The following is a 25,000-nucleotide window of genomic DNA, read 5'->3' as shown; positions in this document are numbered from 1 at the left end:
ATATAATGTGTGTTCTATCTAGCTTCCATGTGATCCCTTTGATCTGCCCTGTCAATTCATCTCCTATGGATGAAAAGAAAATGCAGAAAACATTAAATATTTGAAAGTAAAAAGAAAGAATCGAAATGGAAGTGGTTATACAAATGTCTTGAATGAGCAATAATAATAAACACACTAGAACTAGAAGTAAGTGAAAGTACTGTGTGGGCCTGTGTGGAGCTTTGAAACAGTGTGTGTGACCTTGGGGAAATGGCTGCAGGTGGGGAGTTTACCAGATAACCCACATTCTCACTGCCACTGACCTTGCATCGTCTCTGTCTTCTCCTTCATTCAGGAATGAGCTCGTGTCTCCGTCTTCTTAGAGGAATACACTTGTTGAACATGCTGTGCTGGGAATTGTATCCTCGCCTTCAGAGCTAAGTCAGGCCAATTCTTCTAAATGCTGCAGTCTCCAGGCTCCACTGAGTGGCGGTAATGTATCTCAACAGCAGATGTAGTCGTCGTCGCAGTAGTAGAAGAAGAATTAGCGGATGTTGGAAATGCAGCTGATGTGTATTCATGGAAACTTTGTTGACAGATCAGTGCCGGGAATGATGCGTGTGATCTTACTAAACCTGCTTTATTTCACTAAGTTAATGCACGCGAACGCCTCCGACACTGGAGAGGACAGATAGCTGCGGATTTGCTGTCACTTAACGTCAGGTAGCTTAAGCGAGCTAACAAGCTAACACGGACATGTAACTTCGAGTGCTCTCTAAAGTGTTGTGTGGTGTGTTGTGTTGTGTTGTGTTTAAGCCTGAGAAAATCACACCGTCACACACAAACAAAGTTGTGTTTTTGTGACGTGATACAGTTCATTCTCGTCTACCTTTGGTTAAACAGTGCGTGAAAGATGTAAACAAACGTTGTAAAGGTGTAGTTAACCTGTTAGAGACGGGACATGTGTCATCCATTGGTAGTTCTAAGGCTGAACGATTTGGGAGAAACAACTACTTTTTCGACTTGATCTGTGATTGCGATCTTTTTAAGGCGAGGCAAGGGCAACTTTATATGTCGAGTGCATTCCTTTACAAAGAAAGGTGCTTTACACTGAAAAACAGACATTGAATAATACCATGCACAAAACAGCATGTCACAATGACACTATAATAGGTCAGAATTAACTCAACAGAAATGTCATCTATGAAAGAACGTAGAATGCAGCAAATCACAGTGTGTGTGTGTATGTGTGTGTCTTACTGGCTGTTGGTCTACTGTTTCTGTCTGTGTATTTCCATTTAAGTGTGTGTGTATGTGTATTTATGTGTATCTCTATTTACAGAAAACCCCTCAATTTGCATTTCAAGAAAACCAATACATAATACTGGTCACTGGTGTGATTTTGCAGATGGCAAAAACAACTTTAACAACCCAACAAAATATTACTACTACTCTATATTCTATTTCAAGGATGATTTAATTACTAAATGTATTTGCATTTTTTCTCTCCTGAATTACTTCCACAGGGAAATGTCAAAAAAGTCAAAGAGAAAGCACAAGAGGTCATCTTCATCCTCTAGTGAAGAAGACAAGAAGGTGAGAGCGATGACATCAATTATCGTTTACATTGTTTCCAACTTCTATTTAGCTATTTATTTGGAAAATAATGTCATTATATCTACACTGTGTAAATCAAATATGCAGGAAATGTCTCAATCAAAGATGCAATATTTTGTCTTTATGCCATTGGGGAGGTGTTGTGTACTTACAACATGTTTATATGGGATTCTGTGTTTATTTTCCTTCTTTTTAGGCATCTAAAAGAAAAGAAGTCACCAAGAGTTGCAGAAGCGAAAAGAGGAAGCACGAGAGGTGACACATGGTGTGATGATAAATCACTTGCCTCTGTATGTTGAGCAGTGTGTGTGATATTTTCCTTTTTTCTTCTACATGTAGCCATGCAGCGAAACAGGAAAAGTCTGGTTCTTCTAGAACTAAACATGGTTCCCAAAGCACCCGCCACATTAAAAAGACAGTCTACAAACAGGAAAAAAAAGAAGCAACACACCAGAAGCCTTTTAAAAAGGCAGAAGATTCCACTAAAACAAAGCATTTGCAATCCCACTGGGATCGCTCAGAAAAACCGAAGAGTTCTATTTCAGGGAGAGATAAAACTGTCAGTGGGAGTAAGACTGCGGAAGAAAGACCTTCAAAACGTTTGAGCACTGACATTCAAGGTGCAGTTCCTAAGAAAACGGCAAAGATATCTAAGGACTGCATAGATGAAAAGTCTTCCTGGAGGAGCCCATCAAAATTAAAAGAGCTATCAAGCCCCGGTTTGGTTTCTGTTGAACAGAAAGAGCACAGGCATTATGTACAAAAGAAGACAGGCAGAGCTGAGGCACAACCAAGGCCTGGAAATGACAGTAGTACTCTTATGATCCGGGAATCAAGCAGGATTGGGCAACCAAGCAAGACTGGGGAACCAGGCCAAATTGGGCAACCAAGCAAGATCGTGCAACCAAGTAAGACCAGAGAATCAAGCGAGACTGGGCAACCAAGCAAGACCGGGGAACCAGGCAAAATCAGGCAACCAAGCAAGATCGTGCAACCAAGTAAGACCAGAGAATCAAGCAAGATTGGGGAACCAAGCGAGATTGGGGAACCAAGCGAGACTGGGCAACCAAGCGAGACTGGGCAACCAAGCGAGACTGGGCAACCAAGCAAGACCGGGGAACCAAGCAAGATTGGGGAACCAAGCAAGACTGGACAACCAAGCAAGACGTCCTCTGTCATCAAAGATTATTTAGTGCAGAAGAGAATTGAGCTGGTCAAAAAGTTTTGTGAAAGACAACAAGAGAATGATACTAATAAAAAAAACATTTTGCTTACAGAAGCAAAATCTTCTGTGTCTCCCAGAAAACTCTCTTCCATTTCAGCCAAACAGGAGAGGAGCTCAAAGCTGTGGAAGAATGTTCCTTTGATTCCAAGGAGTGTCATGTCATTTTCACATAAGACAGCTGGCTCATCATCTGCTCAGGAGCAAAAAGGTTCTTCACCTCTGCTTTTTAGTTTTAAAATACCAAAAAAAGTTAAACTAAAGCCAGTTGCTAGCGACAGCCATGATGCTGTTTCTGCAAACAAAAATTTCAAACACAGAACTGAGATCTCTGACCCAGGGGCCATAATAAAGAATTCTATGCAGAGTTTTTCATCTAAAATACAAGATAAGAGTTTCACCTTTTCTAACCAATTCCCAACTGTGTCCGATGCCAAGAATTCTAAGCAGGAAACAGTCCAACAACATCACAGCTCTTTGGATGCTAGTCAGAGGTTTTCATCTAAAACACCAGATACAAGTTCATCCTTGTCGAACCAATTCCCAGGTGCCTACGATGCCAATAAATCCAAGCAGGAATCAATCCAACAACATCACAGCTCTTCGGATGTCAGCATGGGGTTTTCATCTGAAGGACAAAACAAGAGTTTATCCTTGTCTGATCAATTCCCAACTGTCTGCAATGCCACCTCTGAGCCATGGTGTGACCAGGTAATAAAACACATTACTCATTAATCTAAAAAATGGCAGCCTTTACCACTGCATCAGGAGATCTGAAGTAAGTTCTTTATATTTAAGTTCTCTTAAATGGGTTTTTCTGCAGACACAAGTGGTTGAGGAGCTGCATCTTGCCCGCACTGAGAGGAAATTGGAGGTCGATGTTTTGCAGAGCTATGGAGAACTGACCTGTATGGAGATAGACCCTCCAGAAGAGGGAGCAACTGATGCTTACTGTAAGTTTTGTCTTTTGGTTTTTATCTCTCACTACAATAGTTTAAGTGATCAGTCTTTTCACCATGCCTTGTTTCTGCAAACAAAGTTAAAGTCTGTTTATTTTTTATTAATTGTTTAATTTGTTAGAATTTTATATTCAGCAACAAATAATTGAATTGTTACATAACTTGTTGTTTCTTCTTACAGGTAAACAACCCCCTCAGCAAGACCTTATCATCATTCTGGACACAAACATTCTCCTGAGTCACCTGGATTATGTGAAAAAGATCAGGTCTCAAGGACTTGGAGGTGTTTAAAACATTTCCTTCGAATCAGTTTCATAACTGTCTTGATGTAACATGTGAGAGCTGTTAGGAGATCAGGATATGATCTCAAATTTTATTCTGAAGAACATATTGCAGACACAATGAGGGTAGTAGATGGTAGTAGATAGTAGATTTAAATTCTCTTTCTCTACACAAAATAACATTCCAAAAAAGTAAGAAATCTACCATTTTATATATGCATAGTCTTTCATGAAATATGAAATCATCACTCCTTTCTTTCTGTTTTGTGTTATTATAGCGTTGGGTTTTCCTGTCCTCCTGATCCCCTGGGTGGTGCTTCAGGAGCTGGATTCCTTAAAAAGAGGGAAAGACCTGTCTGGCTCTGTGGCTCACCTGGCCATTCCCGCCATCTCGTACATTTACAACACTTTGAAGAGCCGGGAACCGCACCTGTGGGGGCAGTCAATGCAGCAGGCCTCAGAGTGCAGCAGTGAGTGTTGATAAAAGGATGTACATCAGACGTTAAAGCAGGTGTATTAAAACTAAAAATGGAACCTAAAGGTTAAAGTAATCCATGAGCTCATATCAGATTTATTCTTGGACTTGATGGCTAATGAATACCGCTCTATTACAGAAGACCACATGTAAGGATTACAGTGATTATAAGCAAAACAGTTTGCTTTTATTAGTTCAAATGTATGAAGAAATAATCCACCTTTTAGGTTTAATAGAGCCTAGTAATTTGTTTTACATACTTTATTTTTTTTACTTAAGGTTGATGATCATGACTTCATCCCATTAATAAATAAACTGTATAGACAGTAGGTGGCACTAGCACCAAGCTGGTTCTCCAAAATCCATCATAGCATGCATTACGTGCAACTCAAGGGCAGGTTGCACCCAAGCATGAGGTCACCCTTTTCTAAGCTGTACGCAAGACTGGTCAAACATTCCTTTTACAGCATTGGTAATGATTTTTAAATAAATGAGCTTTATCTTTAGCTGTTGCCTCCATTTAAATTGTTTTCATTTTTTTTAAATCTTCCCCTTTGTCTAAAAAAGACAAAGGACATGCTGTACTTTTGTGATGCACTTACAATGTGTTTTTCAGTGTTGTGTGTTTTTAGTGTTCATCTCTCTCTGTGCTCATATGGGTTGTCATGTTTTTGTTCTCTGTCACGTTTTGTCTCATCTCACCGTTCCTTCCTCTTTCTCTCTGTTCCCTCTTGTCCTCAGATGGTCTCAGTGCTGAGAATAATGATGACAGAGTGCTGCACTGCTGCCTGCAGTATCAGAGTCTGCATCCAGGGTGTGCTGTCATCCTTTGCACGTGAGTACCCCCCCTCCCCCTACCTGTGTTGTTGCTGCTGCTGCTGTAGCAGAGTGTGTGTCACCCCTACAAATAATAATGCACATGCATGTGACTGCAAGCGGGTTTCAGCCAGATAGTTCCAGTCGGATGAGAGAAAGATCGAGCCAGACACAGTAATTGTGCAAGAATAGATGTGCTGAGTTGAGGAATTTCTTTCCTACTCAATAGCAGTGCCTGTTATTTTTTCACATTCTTTCACCTTTGGGCCCAATTCTACTGACTTGTGCTGTTTCCAGAGTATGTACAGCATTGTTTCATCGAACACTGGTGCTGTCTTAGATGAGGTGTCACTGTCACCCGATGTAAAATAATGCTGTCCCTTTTTTTTTCTCTCTTTAGTAATGATAAGAATCTATGCAGTAAAGCCTTGCTGAGTGGGGTGAAGGCATTCAGCAAGAATGACTTGGAGGCCGAGGTTGGGAGAGCCAGACTCGGACTTCACTCGCTGCAAAACATTGAGACTCCCATGCTGCCTCGTCCAAACCCTCAGATCTCATCACCTGTGCTGAGAAGGAGTTGCACCGCAGCCCAACCACACACTCGAGAGAGAGCAGACCTTTCTGTGGGAGTAGTAACAAAACGTGAGCCATGAATGAATGTGTTGTTCATACAAAACAGGAAACTACTTGGCACGCTCCATCACAGTGCAGTAGTTAATTGCACACACCTTCCATACACTTGACACCCACCCCTTCCTGTTTTCTTTTCCTTCAGTTCATGTCCAGCTGTAGTAAGCGTTACATTGATGGTGACTCCGCTCAGCTACATTAACAAATCCGACTTGAAGAGCAATGAAGGAGATAGTCTTAAATAAAGTTTACACTCACACTGCAAAACAACAACGTGTATGTAAAGGCTGGCTCTTGTCTTTCAACTGTGTATTCTTACATCTATGTTGTGTGTGTGTATGTATCTGATGACAGACGAGCAGCAGCAGCAGCAGCAGCAGCAGCTCGGTGGAAGAGAAGAGGAAGTAAAATGGGACCTCAGCAGATGTATTTCTGAACTAGAGGAAAGCCTGCGGGAGGTGCTGTCAGATGTAGTAGAGGTGGAGATGAAGGCCGCTTATGAAGACCTCTGGTTGGAGGTAAACTCAGTGTCTTTGAATTTAACACCATCTTTGAGATGATACTTTTTATTCACTGAAATCTGCATTTTGCTGATAATTGATAAGCAGATGTCATAAAATAATGTGTCTATTGAACTGTAAACGTCTCCTCTTCAGGCTATTGTTTTATTGTTGTTGTTTTTTTTCATTCTGCTTAACAGATAGTTTGTCTAAAACCACCCTGGACTCTTCAAGATGTCCTTCAGTGTTTGAAAAAGCACTGGATTGCCATATTTGGGCACATTGTCCCACGAAAAAAGCTGCAAACAGTTTTAAATCTCATCGAATTTTTCAACTCAGGTATGTAAGTTGAAGAGATGAAAATGTGTTTTTTTTTATTGTTTTATTTTATTTTATTATTTCACTTGCTTTATAACACCCAGCAATATTTGAATCTGTATTGCAACCATGACTGCTCCTAAATGTGATATATTGACTTGGAAAGAACAGATTGTACAAGCATGTCTTAGTAGATAACCAGATCAGGTAGATGTCCATAATGCAGGTTAATGTTTGTTTGTTGATTTGGGTTACAGCTGCTGTAAACAGTCTTGTCAGTCTGGGCCAATGTCCAAACTCCTACACACTTGGTGTATAACTACTGTGTGAACTGCAACTGGAAATTGGAATTAATACCGAAAATAGCCTGCAAGACAGCAAATAAATGAACCTTTTTAAGACTGTATGAGGTCAATTGAAACCTTTTCCTCTTTTATTGTCAGACAGACAGACAGACAGACAGACAGACGACTTTATTAATCCCTTTGGGAGGTTCCCTCGGGGAAATTAACAGTAATTGTCGGTGTTGTCGTTATCTGTGACGTTTAATACTTGCCTATGCAGGATGCAGTAAATAAATGTGTGTACCTCTCACTGTAAATTGTTTCATTTAGCACACTCTGTTGCTTTGCGTTTTGAATAGGCTTGATAACATCACACACAGCAGATGATGCCTGTTTCCTTGGGACTGATTTTAATCTTTGCTTTCAATGTGAACAACAGTTTGAAAAGAGGAAAAGAGCCTTGACATTCACACGTACAAACAAAGCCAGACAGAGCTCCCTTTGGTGATATTCTGTGTTCCTCTGTAACACTGTTTCAGTTTTAAGAAATGTTTTTTTCTTGTCGACATAGTGACTCCTCTCGACGATGAGGTCTGACTTGCACTGTGCTAAAACCCTAAAGGACTACATACAAAATGAGGTCATGTGTTAAAGCAGGACACTGAAGTGTGAGTCAGAAAGATGCTGAGTTGCCCACTGCAGCCTTTCTTGCTCTCAGCCTCATCATTGGACATAATTACATTTGCATAGTTCTGTGTGTGTGATGGCACACGTCGCTCTCGGATTTGTCGTCCTCATCAGTGACACAATGCTTTTTAAGCCATCCAAGAATGTTAATAGCTTAAACAATACGAGTTTTACTGTTCTGTGACTAGCATGACAAGCATGAGTCTGGATTCCATGGTACTACGCAGCCTGGCTCTGTGCCTGGACTCTGAGAGTTGGGTGAGGAGGAGGAGGAGGAGGAGGAGGAGGAGGCGGGGTAGGAAAGGAAGGAAGACGGGATAAACTGTGTGTGAGGCTGAGAAACAAATGTTGGAGTGGAAAAGTACTGCATGTGCTTTTCTGCTCTCCTCTGAGAACAGGCATCTCTGTGTGTGTGTGTGTGTGTGTGTGTGTGTGTGTGTGTTTGTGTGTGTGTAGCTGCTTGTAGCTAAACTTGAGTACAGTGAGTGTGCACAGTCAGGACAGATTCATCATACGCCTCTAAAGTAACACAGCTTGTTTTTAGGGTGTTTGATAAGGGTAGTGTTTATGGATCAGTATGCAGCTGTGATGATAAGAAACAGAATAAAGGTCTGTTGCCAAAAACAATACAAGTGTGTGAAGCTGGCTTGTTCTCAGTTCCCCTCATGCAGGGCTTTGTCTTCTCCAACACTATTCATTCATAACATGTTACTCTCAGAACTTAAGACACACCTTTTTCCTTTGGCTCATTCACATGGATGTTGTTTGTAAGTGTGCTTGTATGTGCCGTTTCCAGTTCTACAAAACAAAAATAATACAATATACTTAAAATCTGACATACTGTCTTCCATGTATGTGAAATTTGACCTGCACATACAGTTATTGCAATACCAACATGCCCAGTATTCATAATGTGAAAAATATATACTTATTGCAAAGTATATAGAGCTAGTTTATGTCAGGAACTTGATATAAATTATTGTGGATACTATTGTGATGTTTTTCAGTTTTTGCATCAGCTACTCAGTATTCACAGTCTCAGTCTATGTTAGCCTGCAAACCCAAACAAAAAGGACAGTAACACCATATAGTCATAATGCCAATATGACTTGTAATAAATAAACAAATAGTGATGCTATATGTTTATTTGTTGCAAGTGATATTGGCATTGCAAACAGTCATGCATATATCTTCCGAAAATTGTGCAGCCTTAGTTATAGGTTCACTTCTTTTGGTGCTTCTGAATTGTATAATGCTATACATCATTTCAACTTTCTATCTGCTTTAAGCACGTATACCTTTTAAATCTGATTGTCCATATGCATCGATGATATATATGTGTGTGTGTGTGTGTGTGTTTTCAGGTAAAACATTAGACTGTGACGCTACCTTAGCAGCCCTTCGAGAAGCTAAGGAGCTTGTGACAGCATTTGGGAAAAGTTCAAGCCGTGTGGCCAGTGCCGTTTCCACGATGGACAACATTTTTCGTGATTTACAACCTCAGGTCAGTGTTGAGCACCTTTGAAGTTTCAGTGCACGTCATTAAATCAGAACTCCCATTTATTCCGCTTACAGAAAGTGTTGTGTATCATTTGGAGCCAATGAAATATAAAAATGTTCTTTTGTATACTGTGCCTATACCTGCAGAGAGAGAGAGAGAGAGAAAGGGAGTCTGTTGTCATTTAAGTATGAAAGCAACCAAAACAACCATTACACAAACAGCAGGATGTGTTTTCTTAGCACACACAGACTAATTATTTGACACAGTCGGACTCGGTTTAACCTATTTCAGATTGAATAACAGCTCCATCTGTGTGTGTGTGTGTGTGTGTGTGTGTGTGTGTGTGTGTGTGTGTGTGTGTGTGTGTGTGTAGGGGGAATCTCAACATGCCTGTGATGTTGTCATGAATGATGATGATGAGGAAGACAGACAGCCCATGTGTTCTCAGGTCTCTCATCAGGAAGTGTGGGCCCTGTTTGAGAACATCTGGTGTCACGTGTATCAGTTAAGGTTGGTATAATGGGATATTTGATGGATGCAGTGAATTTTGTCTTAACTGATGATGTAGCGTGATCTGTAACATGCTACATCATGAATGGTGATTTCCTGTTGCAAACATTTTAAGCACAAAAGATAGAAAACAAGTCAACGACTAATGGTCCGTTGACTAATACAGCGCGGTCTAAGATAAGATAAGATAAGATAGCTTTATTTATCTCACAGTGGAGAGAAAACGGCGTTACAGCAGCTCAACAATAGATAAAAAAAAAAAAAAAACAATATACAAGTAAGTAAAAGTAGGACATTATTTACATATATATATATATATATAAATATAAGTATAAATGTAAGTATAAATATACATATGTAAATATACATATGTAATAAGGTGCAGTAAGAATGTACATGTCTGTTGATGTAATTATAAGTACAACAAACATTTGTCTGTATTGTGTTTGTTTTCCATTCCACTGATCTCTGAGGTCTTTCTTTCCTGTCATGTTTCAGCTTGGAAGTGTTCAAAGCGCTGGGCTTTGACTGTAACACCATGCAGAGTGCTCAGCCAGCGGGATGCCCTCAGCCGCCCCAGGATGCCTTGGCTTGTTTGCACAAACTGTCCTCCATGGTCTCACAGCTGCTTCAAGCTTTCAGCAGGTATCTTAGCCTCCTGTCACCGCTGCAACAATGACCTCTGTGTCTGTTAAATGAGTTGTGTTAGTTGTGCATTTTGGTTCCTCTCACGTGTGACTCTGCCTTCAGAGAATTGAATGTGCGTTAATTGTTCTGTGCTCTCTGCTGTCACAACTCTGGCTCTCTCACCCAAGTGAGTCGTTGCGGCGTGTTTTCCTTTCGATGTTGTTATGCAAAGGGTTAGGGGGAAAACAAACATTAAAACATACGATTTGGTGACATTCTCCGCTCCACACTTCTACTCATCATGTATATTTGGTAGCAGCTGATATCAGTGACAAAACATTCCAACTACACTGCAAAAGACTGACATTATTGACAGCGTTTGAAGATAAAAACATTCCATCCAGTCTCACCGATGATTTATACAAATCAATCAGTTGTTGTCTTGACCAGTCTTCATTGACAATCCCAATCATCTTTATCTCTGAGTACTACTGTTTTAAAGTCAAGCCTTAGTTAAATACTTAGTTTTATACTGTCCTGGATCTGTCTCTACCAGCCCTTCTCCCTCCTATGTCCTGGTTACATATGTGTGTGTGTGTGTGTGTGACGTGTCGTGTGATGTCACAGCTCTCTGGTCCAGCTCTGGCACTAATCTGTTTGACCTCGTAACTTTGCTTTATGACCTTTTCCATGACGCAAACAAGTGGCTCTACACACTTAAGCACCGCGTAGTTAAACTTCTGTTCAGTTTATTCTTAGCTGTCCCACATCTCACATGTGTCTTACAGCACAGGTTTCCTGATGACTCACATTTAACCACCATTCAATGTCCAAGTCAAAACTATTCACAATATTTTATATTTACATGTATTTTCTGATTTAATATCTGAGTTATTTTGGTCTTATTTAATCTCCCACACTTGTATAACGCCCACCCCTCCCTCTGTACATATACAACATCAAAACACCACTCAGACCTAAGGTCCAGTACATTATTCATTCCCTGTGCAGGATTTACTGTGACATTTTGACTCTCTTTGAAAGCGGGAGACAAGAAGCCCAGCTATTCAAAAGGCAGAGTGTCTCATGTCATGATATCCCTCTGTACCAAGCAAGTTTTGACATGTTCCTGAAAATAATTAAAATGATTTATCATTTTAATACTCACGAGAGCTTCAGTTTGTGTAAACATAATATATTCACTGCCTGAGAACCAAGACTTTCCACTTGTGGTTTGTGTAGATTTGTACGTGATTATAATGCATGTGTTGGTATGCTTCTTGGCTTGCTTTATTTCCTGCTTGATGGCTCTGCCTTGCTTTGATGTTTAATCGTTGCTCTGTCCTCCTCTGATCCTGTCACATGTTACTTCATATAGAAACAACTTGAGTTGCGTAATCCGTTAGTCAAGTTCAACCAAGTAGAAATGATTTATCGTTATTTGGACAAGAACTGCAAGGTGTGTTTTTAGGTGTTCGGTTTTTAAAACTGCAGGACGTGAGAAAGGTGATACCTCGGTTGTGCATTGAGTTCTCACCTCTGTGGATATTAAACAAGCAAACATGTCTCTATAAGCCACTATTCCCTGACTCTCAAGTGCCCTCTATTACCACTCAAACATCCACTCTAGTTCTCTGATTATGCCATTTATGCCATGCAGTATATGGAAGGTACAGAATTACCTGCATGTTCTTACTTGGTGGAATAGTGTGTGTTTTCTCCCAGCACTCCCGGCTTCCTCAACCAAAGTACATGCAGATTGCGGTTAGGTTAATTGGAGACTATAACTTGACAATAAATGTTTGTAATTGTAAATTGAATTGTTGTCTGTCTCTGTGATGGACTGGTGACCTTTCCAGATGCCAGAGTGAGTCCTGCTGCTCCAGACCACTCTCTCCATGACTTTGATAGGACTGATGTCGATTGATAGTATACCTGTGGCCGTTGAAGTGGGCGTTTGTGAGGTGGAACAGTGTACACACCTCAATCAGTCGTTTGTGATGACGACATTTGTTTTTCTTTGGCAGCTTTTAGTGAAAATTGGACACTAAATTGACCGAGAGTGTGAGAATGGATGGTCGTTTGTCTCTATATGTAGCCCTGTCACGAACTGGCGACCTGTCCATGGTGACACCCCCCCCCTCCCCCCCCCCCTTCGCCCCTATGTCAGCTGAGGCACCAGCGCAACAACAGACTCTGTTGTTCCACAAACGTGTCTGTGTGGAGCTCGGTTCTGCAGTTCTACGTTTGCGTCTTGTTCAGGACCATAAATGTTTTTTTCTTTCTTTCATGCTGCAGGTGTATAGTGTGTTTTGTGCCTGATTTCCTCTTTGTTTGGCTGTAGGAAAATATCTTATATTTCACAGTGCCAGAATACATATAACACTCATTATGCTTGCCCTAGTGCACGATATATATATAACAGTCAAAGTGTTGAGTACTGTGAGTATATTGGCAGCTTCTTGCTGCTATGTCCCCGTCTTCACGGTGTGTGAACATAATGTGCATATACCTTTGGGCTTCTGTCCGCACGTGCATGTGTGTGTTGGGCTGCCCAAGTACAGTTTCCTAAGATACAGCCACACTCAATGTCATGTGTTTGAGCACAGCAATGACTCATGTTTAAAAGTATGTTTAAAAAAAAAAAAAAAATATATATATATATAATTTTGGACTCAACTGAATGGCCATTTCCTCCTCCACCTGTTGCACTCTTTTACTGTCATTACATTCTCTCACCTTATGTCTATTTTGTCGTTGTTTTTTAAAGGTTACTAATAGTGACATGTGCTTGTGTTTGTGTGGATGATAAGCCTTGTCCTTGACGTTTGCTTTATGAATTGCATGGTGATGAATGGACGGCTGAATAAAACTTTGACGTCATGCTCCCGCTGTTTGCATGCTACAGTGTGTTCAGAAGGATGATTATTACACTTATCTCAGTTTGCTCTTCATTGTTGTCACTTGTGGGTGTATAATAATGACTGAAGCCATGCTGGGAGGGAGATGATTAGAAAGTGACAATATTTTGTTTCTCTTCTTCTGTTCTTCAGTGTCCTGTCCTCTGCCCCTAGTTTGGAGGAAGTCCAGACACTGCTCAGTATTATCACCTCTAATAAGGTTGGCACAGTTTCTCAGTTCTTGTCATACAGTTAAATGTCACTTTAATCAGCCACTTGACATTTTACCCCCTGCAGTTTATGTGACCTTCAACTTAGCATGTTCATCTTAACCTCTGCTTGTTTACTTGGTGTTTTTAGATCGTGAATGTGGATTTCACTTTGACAGCCAAAGACCTGCTTGACTGTTTCTCACAACAGGAATACAGGTAGGAAAAAAGTCAATTTTCCTTCCATAATTAACACATCCTCACTCACTTGCTCATCTTCTACCACTTAACCCTCCACATGAGGGTCACAGTGGGCCCACATAACGTACACACTCGGTCAATTTAGAGTGTCCAATTTGCCTAATTCCCAAATCCACATGTTTTTGGACTGTGGGAGGGAACTGGAAAATCCGGAGAAACCATACCTAACACATTACAATAACAAAATTATAATTTTATTTTACAGTAAGTGGAGCTGCATGCTTTTGTAACTATTGCATTGACATGACTATGACAGACCCTGCTCACATCTATTTCAAGTCAACAAAGAGGGAGTTATTTATTTTATTTTTGAATGAGGCTAGGCAAAAAGTTATTGACATTAATTAACGCAATATAAACGTCTTGAATAGACAAATAAGAATTATTTGTCAATGTGCAAACTCAAATGCTTTATTTGCTTGAATGTTTTACTTCACATTAGTGAAATGTTTCACTGTTTAATGGTTTGAAACCATAACTAATGGTTTGTTAAGCTTCCACAAGGAGCAAAAATCTGTCTTTTTGACATCAACTGATTTGAAAAAGTTTTATTGTAATTATCTTTTTGAGCACATTTGCTTTTTTGGATTTTTGTAGCTATTGTTACTTGACAAATGACAAATGAAACATAATAAGTAAGTAAAAAACCTACTGCAATCCATCTGTGGTCAAGACCCAGTCTGTAGGAATGCCTGCTGTAGAGCAGTGTTATACTCTTTGACCCCTGGCTCTCTCTGTGAAATCAGATGGATCCATTGACTCAATACACACAGATTGTACAGCTGCAATGATACAGGTCTATTTGTCGAGGGTAAAAGGAGGACAGTTTGGTGTGACACGCACCCGCTGAAATTGTTTAGTCCCCGTCCCCGGACCTCATATCACAATAAACATTCTCAAGTTCTCAGTGTTCTTGTGTTCTTTTGTTGCAGCATGCCCAGGCATGTTGTTGTTGTTCCCATTATCACAGCTGTTACTCTGTAACACTAACCCTCCACCTAGATATCCCCTGCAGAGCTCTAACAATGTTTGTGGCCATGCCAACTCTTCCAAACACCAGCGACACAAATGATTAACACGCCTCCCTGAAGGAATACTCAGTGGTTTTAACCTCAATAAACAAACAGGCACACTTCGCTAAGTACCAGGCTGTTAATAAATGAAAGTTTAACGTTCACCCGAAGTTCACCCGAAGTTCACCCTGATCACACGTGTTAATCAATCTACATAGTTCTAGGATGTAAGTAATAGAGTGAATAAGACTCGCAGGAGAAGTAAAAAGCAGACTTCATTGGAAAAAGAGTTTAATCAGTGTCTGTCCCATATTGGTCAAAATCACTGGTATCAGTGATTTCAGACAGATGAATATGTCAAATCCCATACAATCCCAAAATCCAACATATAGATATATATGTGTTGTTAACAGCGTCATACGTTCATAAATGGTCTAAAATGACTGTATCGGACTAAAAGTTTGTGATCTCGGTATCGGACACAAAAAGGTCACATATTCAGGCTTTAAAAAATAGTTTCTTATGTGTTGTTGAGTTAAAGTTCTAATTCATTTTATATCGCATTTTTATTAGTGATATAATGTAGAAATAATTGTGCAGAAGTCACGAAATAGACCGTTTTCGAAATAGAATTTTCGTGATTTTTTTATTTTTTTCATCAGATTGTCTAGGTTGTGCTGAAAAAAGGATATAAGACACTCTATATTGCACATTCTTATAGCCTCTGTATATACTGTATGTTTAAACATAGTAATGGAAAAAAGCTGCACTGTGCTCTAAGGGTTAATCTCAAGGTTTTTATTGTCTTAATTACAGTTCTTAAATGTGTCTTAAATAAGTATTAAATAGACTTGTTTTGCTTTTCTAAAGTTTAAGGGGGATCTTTTGGGGAAACATTTGCACTTATAACATAACATAACCTAACCCTAACTTAACTCTGTTGTAACCTTAATGCTTAAAAAGCTATTTAAAGTCATGTGGACCAGTGAAAATATCCTCACAGACCGGTTTAAGTCTCTATCTGTCCTCACTGCTTTGTTGTAATATTTGCAGTGTTAAAGTTGCTAGTGTTTGTTGGTGAACAGTAAATAACCAGCAACATTTTTAAGTAACCGTAAGTGGATTCCAGCCTCTTGGGTCTATGCTTCCATTGTATTTCTGTGTGTAAATGACTTAACAGTGAGGTATTTTTGTGCTTCAGGACTAGATGAACACAGAAGAGCTTTTCCCGGCACTCGGCTGTCACGTCATTCCAGCTTTTGTTAGAACAGACAGATGCTGACAGTTATAGCGGAGCTGGTCGCGTGGTGATTGTAAATGTTTTATTTGTTACATTCACTGTGGAGTGATCTCGGCCCTTTGCTCGGCGGGCACATTATCCACGGTGTTAAATATTTGATTTCTGCTCAGTGCAGTGGCAGTGATGTCACACGTTATATAAATCCTTAGGGAGGCCCTGAACTGCATCACGCAGCGTCAGACACTCGGAGCTCCCTGTGAACGCTGACCTCATCAGCACATAAGCTTCCAAAGTTGTACCTGTCAAAACTTGATCACAAAACTCCTTTTTTGTGTCCTTTTTTACGTTGCTCTTCTCTTGTTTCCTTTCTATCGCTTCTATATACTGTAATGATTATATACATAGACAGCACTTTGATGTTTTTATAGAGGATATAGTTCATAGGCAATCATGTCCGAAAGAACTCACGTTGTGTTGTTCCAGAAGTTTCTCCTCTGAGGCCCGTCTCACTTTCACTGTTTTCTTTAAGAGAGTGGGAGGGGAAAAGGGAACAAAACAAACCAGCACAAACTGAATATGTGCAGCCTTGCACGTCTTTCCACCTGCTTGTGATTGTAACGTCTGTGCACATACGAGGCTCTCATTGTCCTCGTCTCGTTGGGGAACATCTGTTTCTGAATCTGTTTTTGCAATATTATCAGGACATTGGGCAAGTTTGCTGCATGCGACTCATGAAAATGTCATCAGGGCTGCAGTGGTTAACCACAGCAGCAAATTAATCGTTTGTCTGTTCCTCTCCATCTCACTCACTCTCTCGCTCTTTTGCGTAATCTGAAAGGCAAGTTTGCATCTTGCATGGTTTCTTCCATAATTCATAGACTCTGACAACAAACAACCTTACACATCAGCTCCTTATCCTTTACGGTCACCGTTAGTCCTATCATGTATTATACATTGTGTTATACTGTGCGGAGGAAACACATATACTGTAAGACTCACACACGTGCTTCATCATGAGCCAGGCAAACCCATCATTTATTCAGCTAAACACACAGAAATTTAAAGATTTAGTAGACTGCAATTTACCACTGAGTATCCAGAGGGTGTTTAAAATGAGGGACAGACAGTAGAAACCACATCATTCAAAGAAAGTAGTGTTTGTCAATCAGGCGGTCAAACTTAAAGTACTAAAGACTTAGAGTACGTAAAGACTGTGATTTAATCTTGCAGTATACTGTAAAAAAAAAAGTACTCACACAAGCTAACATAGTAAATTTGTTGTTCTTGTCGCTTTAGTCCTGTTTTTTGGAAATTAGGCTTTTATTTAAGGTAAGAGGTTTGGTGTAAACTGACTTTTATGTAGCTCAAGTCAAATAGACCGGCCTTATCTTCTCAACAGCACACAGTTTAAGAGAAGATGGTCTTTTATTGTGTTTATTGGAGTGACACTTTGCTTTGTGTTTGATGAGACGGATCGTTCTGTCCGTCGTGTCGCTCACCAAGTCGGTGTTTTTTTAATTGAGAAAAATATGGATTAGAGCCAAATAGAAGCTACATAATCATTCTCTGTTCTGATCTGTAATACTGATTCTCATCATTCACGGCTGTAATTAGACTGCACCAAAACCTCTCATGCCTCCTTGGTTCATTGAATGTTTTCTAAGCAAACCCAGTGACCTCCACATTTATTACCAACTGTTCACTCTGGGAGGCTGATTTAGACCAAAATATATATATTTCAAAAGAGTATGATGAACCTTATTTTTAAGGGTTGCTGTAAGATTCGTACACAGAGGTTCTCAGAGAATATTTAATGTGCAGACTAGAGTCAAAGCGAGAGGCTGTTTTTGTTTGTCTGAGCTCATAAGATTTTTAATTTAAGTATAAAAAGAAGTTCAACTGAAAATTGGTTCCATCCCACTTTGATCCAGTCACCGTTATCCACGTGTCCCATCGCAGCACTTTAATGAGGTAGGAGAATTTATCCAATTGGAGGCTTTCTGTCACAACAAAGCAACACGATTGGCTGGTGGAGCCCATCAGTCAGTTACTGTGTGTCATGCGGTTGAGTGCAGTGCAAATGGTTATTGTCTTCTGGGGACAGCCATTAACTACCTGCCCTTTAAACACGTACGGGCCCGTTATGTAACACACACAGAGGCCGAGCGGCCCCGTACCTGAATTCCCACGTGCCGCTGACTTTCAGTCTTCGTACAAAAGAAGAGTTTGATGCTTGAGATGATTAGTGTGTCTCTGTTGCGTCTGCAGAGCAGGAGGCTTTTCACACAGCCCTCTCTGTCCATGAAAAAAAAAAAAAAAGAGGCCACAATGGAAAACTAGAGCAGCTGACACAGACCAACCTGTTGTTTACACTGGTTACAAAAACACACAGCTGCACACACTGGGATGGAGAAGGGAAAGTAGATGGAAGAAAACCGTGGGTGTGGACAGGCGGCAGATTTTGGTCTATTTTTCTCCTCTTCTCCTCGCTGGAGTTACATAATGTTCCGATGGAAACAAAGCAGAGGAGGAAACAAAACACGCAACAAGCTCCCTCAGTGTCTCCACTGCTATGCAGCCGTTGCCAAGACTCCAGTGTGTGTGTGTGTGTGTGTGTGTGTGCGTGTGTGTGTGTGTGTTCACAGGGAAGACTGGTTGTGTGCCCTTGGCATGGATGTATACGGACCAGAAAAATGTGATTGCGCTGGAAAGTAGTGAGCGACACAGGAATGCGGGGCTTGTAGAAGCTGCAGCTTCCACAGGAGCTCTTTTGTCCGTCGTGAACACAATCAGCACACAGAAGGTCACACTTACAGTATATCTGCTGTGTGTGTGTGTGTGAAAGGATTCATATCTTCTAAGGCTCAACGTAATCAGGCCTTTATTAAAACACATATATAAAAAACAAAAAGCTGCATGCATATATCCTTTCATGAAACCTTTATACTAATCACTGACGAAACAAAACGACAGACACAAACAAAGGCCTTAAAAGAAATGTATATATACTGTATATATATATTTTGGATCACAACATTTGGCAGGTCTGAATCGGCAGAATATAAAACATAAAGAAATAAAATAATGTAAAATATGGATGGAAGTGAAAAGGTTTAAGCTCATGTTTCCTGAATGTCCAAACAATGTCTTTAGTATCTGTATACTGGACATTTTAATGATTTAAATATAAACTGGATAAATATTGAACAGCTGAAATTAGGATAAGGAAAACAAGACTTGTTCGAGTCCATAACAAATTTTAATTTTATAAAACCATTTTACAACTAACATCAGTTCACATAACGTTATAGAATAACATTTATTTTAACATTAGTTTTTTTTTTATTATAATGACAAACACACCAAGGCAGAAGTCAGTGGGGATTAAATGAGTAAATATTGTTTTTGTCAAACTGAAGAACGCATGACTCATATCCGCCTGTGTCTTGTCTCAGTGATTATAATTATTACAATAAGTAGTCTGGCGCTGTTTAGTCGGGACAAACTCCAGTCTCTCCAGTTTTTTCAGGTTTTTCAAGTGTCGAAGGCACTTTTTCTTTTTGTTTGTGCGATGTCGTCATGTCGTTTGCATTTTGTGGAAACTATTCTGTGTGAACATGTCACGTTGTGTGGCCTCATGGTGTCTTCTGGACACATGGCCCATCCAGTTCAATCATGGGGTTGCTGTGGTTCAGTGGTAGAGTGGGTCGTCCTCTAACTGGGAGAACACCAGTCTACGTTGTCGACGTGTCCCTTGGGCTAGATGTTTAATCCCAAGTTGCTCCTGATGGCATTGTGTGAATGGGTTTGACAGATGTGTGTGTTAGTGGCCATACTAAGCCACTATAGTATGGCTTATTTTAACCATAAAAGGGCCAGAAAATGTCCTGTGAGTGAGTGCTTTTGCCCATTATTTACAATGTACTGCATGTTCAATTAGTGTATTAACATTTTTGATGATGAAGGAAGGCAAAACGTTTGAACAGTATAATAACATTTGTCTGAGTTTTTGTCTCAGTGTCCAAAAATGGAAATGTGTTACAGGCAGTTTTTCCAACTCTTTCCTCTCCGGTGGCAAAGCTGCTGATTCGCTGGTGAAATGACGTAATAACCACATGTTGTCTTTGACTTGCAACTTTTTTCCGATAGCACAGACTGTCGCATAATTACAGTGATGCACTCGTACACTCGGTGTTACAGGGTTAACTATTAAAAAAAGAACATTTAAGGTTGCACATTCAATCTACAAATGACACAAACAGACTGAAATATCAATCAAAAAACACTAAAGAAGCTACAATACATTTAATATTAAGTATAATAAATGTATTGTTATTATCAATATGTCTCTATGCTACTTGCTCACAAACATATTTAGTATTCTGTGTAAATGCCACCTTTGTTTTGTTAAGTTAACATTTCTATTCCTAACCTCTACTTTATCCCAGCAGCTCTGTTAAACTGCTGCGGGTGTGTGAGCAGCATTGTGTTTAAGAACACTTGATATTCTTTTAAATTTGCCTTTTGTTCATCTTTCATTTGGGGAAGCATTTACTGTTTTTTTACTTGCTGCGATTCGAGTTTTCAGCTGTGATAGAGCTAGAGAGTGAACTAGGTTTTAATTCCGGGCCGCGTGAAATCGATCGGAGGGGCCACACGTTTTAGACCTCTGATTAAAAATATAGACCATTTACTATTTCCAGCAACAAGCTCATTTATCAGGAGTTTCTAATGATTAAATCCATTAAAGAGTCTCAAAATGTCTTCAGCTCCAGACAAAAGGTTCACTTTATGGTTCATTTTTAATCATTATGTTTAATTGTCTACCTGTCTTTAATTTCCAGTCGACCTTTGGGCCAAAGCTTCTCCGAGTAAAAACAGCTAACACAACACTGATGTTTCATTAAAAAATGAAACATAACGTTTTTTATGGGCTACTGAATATTATTTGCTGAAAGATTTATATTAAAGAGGATGAAATGAAGCTGGGATTCATTTATTAATATACAATATATCTTTCAAAATGTCTGGTTTACCAATTTGAAAGAATATTACATGGCAACAAGAATGATGTTCATATTTTACATTGCGTCGCAATGATTTAGCATCTCTAAATAGTGGTTTCATTCATCTTCTACTACTTTATCCTGCGCATGAGGGTCGCGGGGGTCGCTGGTGCCAATCCCAGCGGACATAGGGTCTCATCACAGGGACACATGGAGACAAACAACCATCCACTCTCACACCTTTGGTCAAATCAGTCTTGTCCAATTTGCCTAATTCCTAATTCCTAATTTCCTATTTCTGTCTGTCTGTCTGTCTGTCTGTCTCTCTGTCTGTCTGTCTGCCAGTGCTGGTGAATCTAATAACGTGCACTCATTGTGTTTGCAGGGAGAAGCTGAGAGTTGGCGGGACGCAGCTGCTGCGGTTAAAGGAGGCTCTGGATCGCTGTGTTGAGTTCTCAGGTCAGATCATCACCTTCACCGCTCAGCACGAGTGGAACAGTGTCGGGACATTTGCACATCAACCAAACAGAAGCCTTGAATAAACCAATACTGTTTCCTCCGACGACAACGTTTTAGTTAAAGCGAGGTTTTTTTCAGTTTTAATCTTTCAGTTTTGTTGTGACGGAGCTGATGATGATGTTCTGTTCGCCTGTAGAAGGTCAATCATTTTGTTAAGCAGAGCTCGTATGTTTTCAACATTGTTTCATGTCCATTCAGGTATTCTTCTTTTGGTTTTCATATCTGACATCATATCTTGATGTCAGTAAGTCAGTGGTTTCATATATATATATGTATATATATTTTCCAGGTGTGAGCAAGTTCCGTATTTAAGAACATTAAATTATTATTTTACTGACTAATCATGTCAAAGAACTGGTTTTCATTATTATTGTTTATATTTGCTTCCTAATTATTATTTAAAGGATTTTTTTGGACCACATGAACGCCTTAAAGCTTAGGCACTCCTACTCCTAGTCAGCGTTTAATATTCAAATATATGAATATACAGTGCTTAACAAATGTATTAGACCATGTGACATTAAAACTAAAAATTGTTATTGTTATGTATTTTGCAAAAAACAAACTGAATTCACCGTTTTATACCCACATTTGAGGCGACTCACTGATCAACTTCAGAAATGAATCAAGCATTAATATTCAACCACTAAAACTAAGTTTTCTGTTCAGGAATGCAAGTAAATAACTATAATTTAACATTTTAATCAAGAAATGATAATGTGCTTTACTATATTTTTCCGTTTTTTGGTAAAACAGTACATTTTAAAATACATGGATAATATTTTAGCATTAAAAATATCATTTTGGTTAAAGAGCTTCTACATATTGGTGTATTAATCATAAAATATGATTTTGATAATTGCTGTTAATTTAGTTCAGCGGTGGTCTAATACATTTGTTAAGCACTGTACAATATTTTAAACCCACACTGACATTGTTATACAGTCATTGCATGGGGAACTGTGTTTTCCAGATTATTTCTAGATTATTCCTTCATATCTGCTGTAACCTCTCTCTCTAGATAAAGGAGAGCACACACAGTCACGCTAACAAAACAGAAAACAAACATTTGATTGTGCAGTGTCACAGTCACAGTGACAGACAGACAGGCGGGGCGGGCGGAGGCGGGCACTGGCTTATTTGCATATTTACTGGTGCATGAAAAAAGAAAAGCGGCTAGGTTGTGTCGTCCAAACACGTTTGAAGGCCATTTCTGTAAGAAATATGTTTCTTTCAGCAGCAGAGATGAATTAATGAAGGGATTTCTTCTGTCCAGCTAACGTAGCCTCAACACAGCAGCCATTCTGACGTTTCAGCCGGAAAAGCACAGGTGTGACTGATCACGCTAACGACCGCGCTGTTCTGTTCAACCTTCATTTGATTAATTACACCTGTGATAACCTGTCAACGTGGAAAGAGATAATTAGCTACAACACTGCAAAACCAATACCTTGAAAAACAACATATAACCACTATTAGGGGGAAAGGACTTTTTAAGCTATATTATCTGCAAGTTTTCTTAAAACAAGAAAAAAAATACCTTGAAACAAGTTAAATTATCTTAAATATCTTAAGCCTTAATAAGTAAATAAGGCCAAAAAATGGTGTGATTAGATAAATACACTGAATTCAAGTCAATTACACTAGTACTTATTTAATTTTTTTGCCGTGAAATCACATCCATCGCTCTGAACGTGTTTTATTGTTATTTAATTCATATAAAACCAACAGAACCTGCGAGGAGCTGCAACAAAAAACACTGCTGCTGTTGTGTTTAGTGTTCCTTATAGGAAATGAAGTATTAATAGTGAGGCTAATTTGCCAATAGCAATGTCGAAGTAAAATTGTTTTCATGCACAAAATCTATTTTTATTTCTCGATTTATATGTTTACGACAAGACATTAAATATTTTCAAAGAACTTTATTGTTGACTTATTTTTGTGACTTTACCTTGTTTAAAAGGCTTTTCCTGTAGTGTTGTAGTGCACAGTAAGTGTGTATTTATACAGCCAGTGTTTGAGAGCATGTGTGTGGTGGTGACTAAGGGGATTAGAGGTGACTACGTACAGACAGGCTGAGATTACACCTGCTGCTGTGACACACACACACACACAGGTTCGCACAGCTTTCCTTTTAAGGACTCACGTCCACTTCCGTTCATTTGAGCAATCTAATCACAGCCTCACCCCTCACCTTACCCTTAACCAATTAATGCCTAACCTTAACCTTAACCTAACCACACTTCAAATCTTGACCCTAAACTTAGCCCCTATCCTCTGAAATGTGGTTCTGCCTCATTAGGACTAGGTTTAAGGACTGAGGTTAAAGCATTACGCGTCACACAGGAGGAGGTGGAGGGAGCTTAACAGATGATGTAGATGTACTGAACTTCCTGTGTTGTCAGTTTACTGCAGAGTTACATTGTGGTCAAAGCTGATATTGAACATTCTGTTCTTTTGAAATATTTTTGTTAGAGAGGAGAAACATCTCATGCATCCTGACCATGTTTTACAGTGAACTCTATAATAGAAAGCCACTGAACCTTTTCTCCAAGACACTGTTTCTCAATCCTGGTCCTCGGGGACCCACTGCCCTGCATGTTTTAAGATCCGGGATCAGCAAGGAAATGTTTGTAAGTGATTGAATATTGGGCCAAAACATTGTATCTACATCAGGCAACAGGGCCTTAAAACGTCTTCAGTCAGAAACAAAAAACCCACGTTTGCTGCCTTAAACTAACAATAATGTGGACATTGTCTTTAATCACCGTCAAATCTGTGTGAGACACATACTCGTGCTGTTCATTTCAATTTAAAGAATTACTGCTTCGTCTTTGAGCCTCACGTATGATGGTTGTTATTTTACGGATTTACTCCCCAAACCTGCCTGTCCATGACAACAGCAGTGTTTTTAGTTTTTATTTTAAAACTAAACATTTAGTTAACCCGTCAATTCTAGCAACATAATACATTTGAATTTTATTAATTTTTCAGAATGAAAGTTCTTAACTTGATATTTTTTTTGGTTTAACTACTTTTTGGTTTAATATCTGCCCTCTACAAAAAACCCCAATGCTTAGACAGAAAGGAAGCAAAGCACTTGTGCACACTTCCTTCCTTCTGTCGCACATCATACTTTGGCTTCTCATGTGTGCTGTGACTGTCAAGGTGCATCAAGAGAGATTATCAGAGGCGGCCAGTTTATGAATGAGTACAGGTCAGGGATTTAACCAGATCCGACAGGCAGCCAGTGACGTCCTAGGTTATACAGATGCCTCAAGCTCATCTGCTCCTCTTTTCAACGCTTTCCCTGATACAAGAGTGTCCAGCGTTGTCATCTCTTCCTGCTGAGGTCTGTTAGCCAGCTTAGTATAATCTCCCCTAAAAGACACTTAGAGCTGAAAAAAAACTGGCTTAGTGTGTTAGACGGCAATAACCAGGACACG

The 25,000-nt window shown here is 39.5% G+C and overlaps 1 protein-coding gene across 1 annotated transcript; it reads left to right on the top strand.

Annotated features, from left to right (window-relative positions):
• The first annotated feature begins 370 nt into the window (after positions 1-370).
• On the top strand, positions 371-23,474 carry swt1 (SWT1 RNA endoribonuclease homolog). The gene is made up of 17 exons (XM_058638890.1): positions 371-702; positions 1,506-1,575; positions 1,793-1,851; positions 1,936-3,529; positions 3,642-3,771; positions 3,959-4,060; positions 4,337-4,528; positions 5,275-5,368; positions 5,750-5,991; positions 6,334-6,497; positions 6,680-6,818; positions 9,133-9,272; positions 9,643-9,779; positions 10,278-10,424; positions 13,460-13,526; positions 13,667-13,734; positions 21,421-23,474. The coding sequence occupies exons 2-17, from the start codon at positions 1,510-1,512 to the stop codon at positions 21,575-21,577; spliced, it is 3,498 nt and encodes a 1,165-aa protein (XP_058494873.1). The 5' UTR covers positions 371-702; positions 1,506-1,509; the 3' UTR covers positions 21,578-23,474.
• The last annotated feature ends 1,526 nt before the right edge of the window (positions 23,475-25,000 follow it).

This window comes from Solea solea, chromosome 9, assembly GCF_958295425.1.
Source record: "Solea solea chromosome 9, fSolSol10.1, whole genome shotgun sequence".
NCBI lineage: Eukaryota > Metazoa > Chordata > Actinopteri > Pleuronectiformes > Soleidae > Solea > Solea solea.
Note: the sequence above shows the minus strand (reverse complement) of the source record. Positions and strands in the feature narration are given on the sequence as shown.

What these genes read in the sequence shown, in the direction of transcription:
- swt1 (XM_058638890.1), top strand. Translation starts at nt 1,510, where the DNA reads ATGTCAAAAAAGTCAAAGAGAAAGCACAAGAGGTCATCTTCATCCTCT. An exon ending in GAAAAGAGGAAGCACGAGAG is followed by an intron (nt 1,852 to 1,935) that starts GTGACACATGGT and finishes TTCTACATGTAG; the next exon opens with CCATGCAGCGAAACAGGAAA. An exon ending in CATCGAATTTTTCAACTCAG is followed by an intron (nt 6,819 to 9,132) that starts GTATGTAAGTTG and finishes GTGTGTTTTCAG; the next exon opens with GTAAAACATTAGACTGTGAC.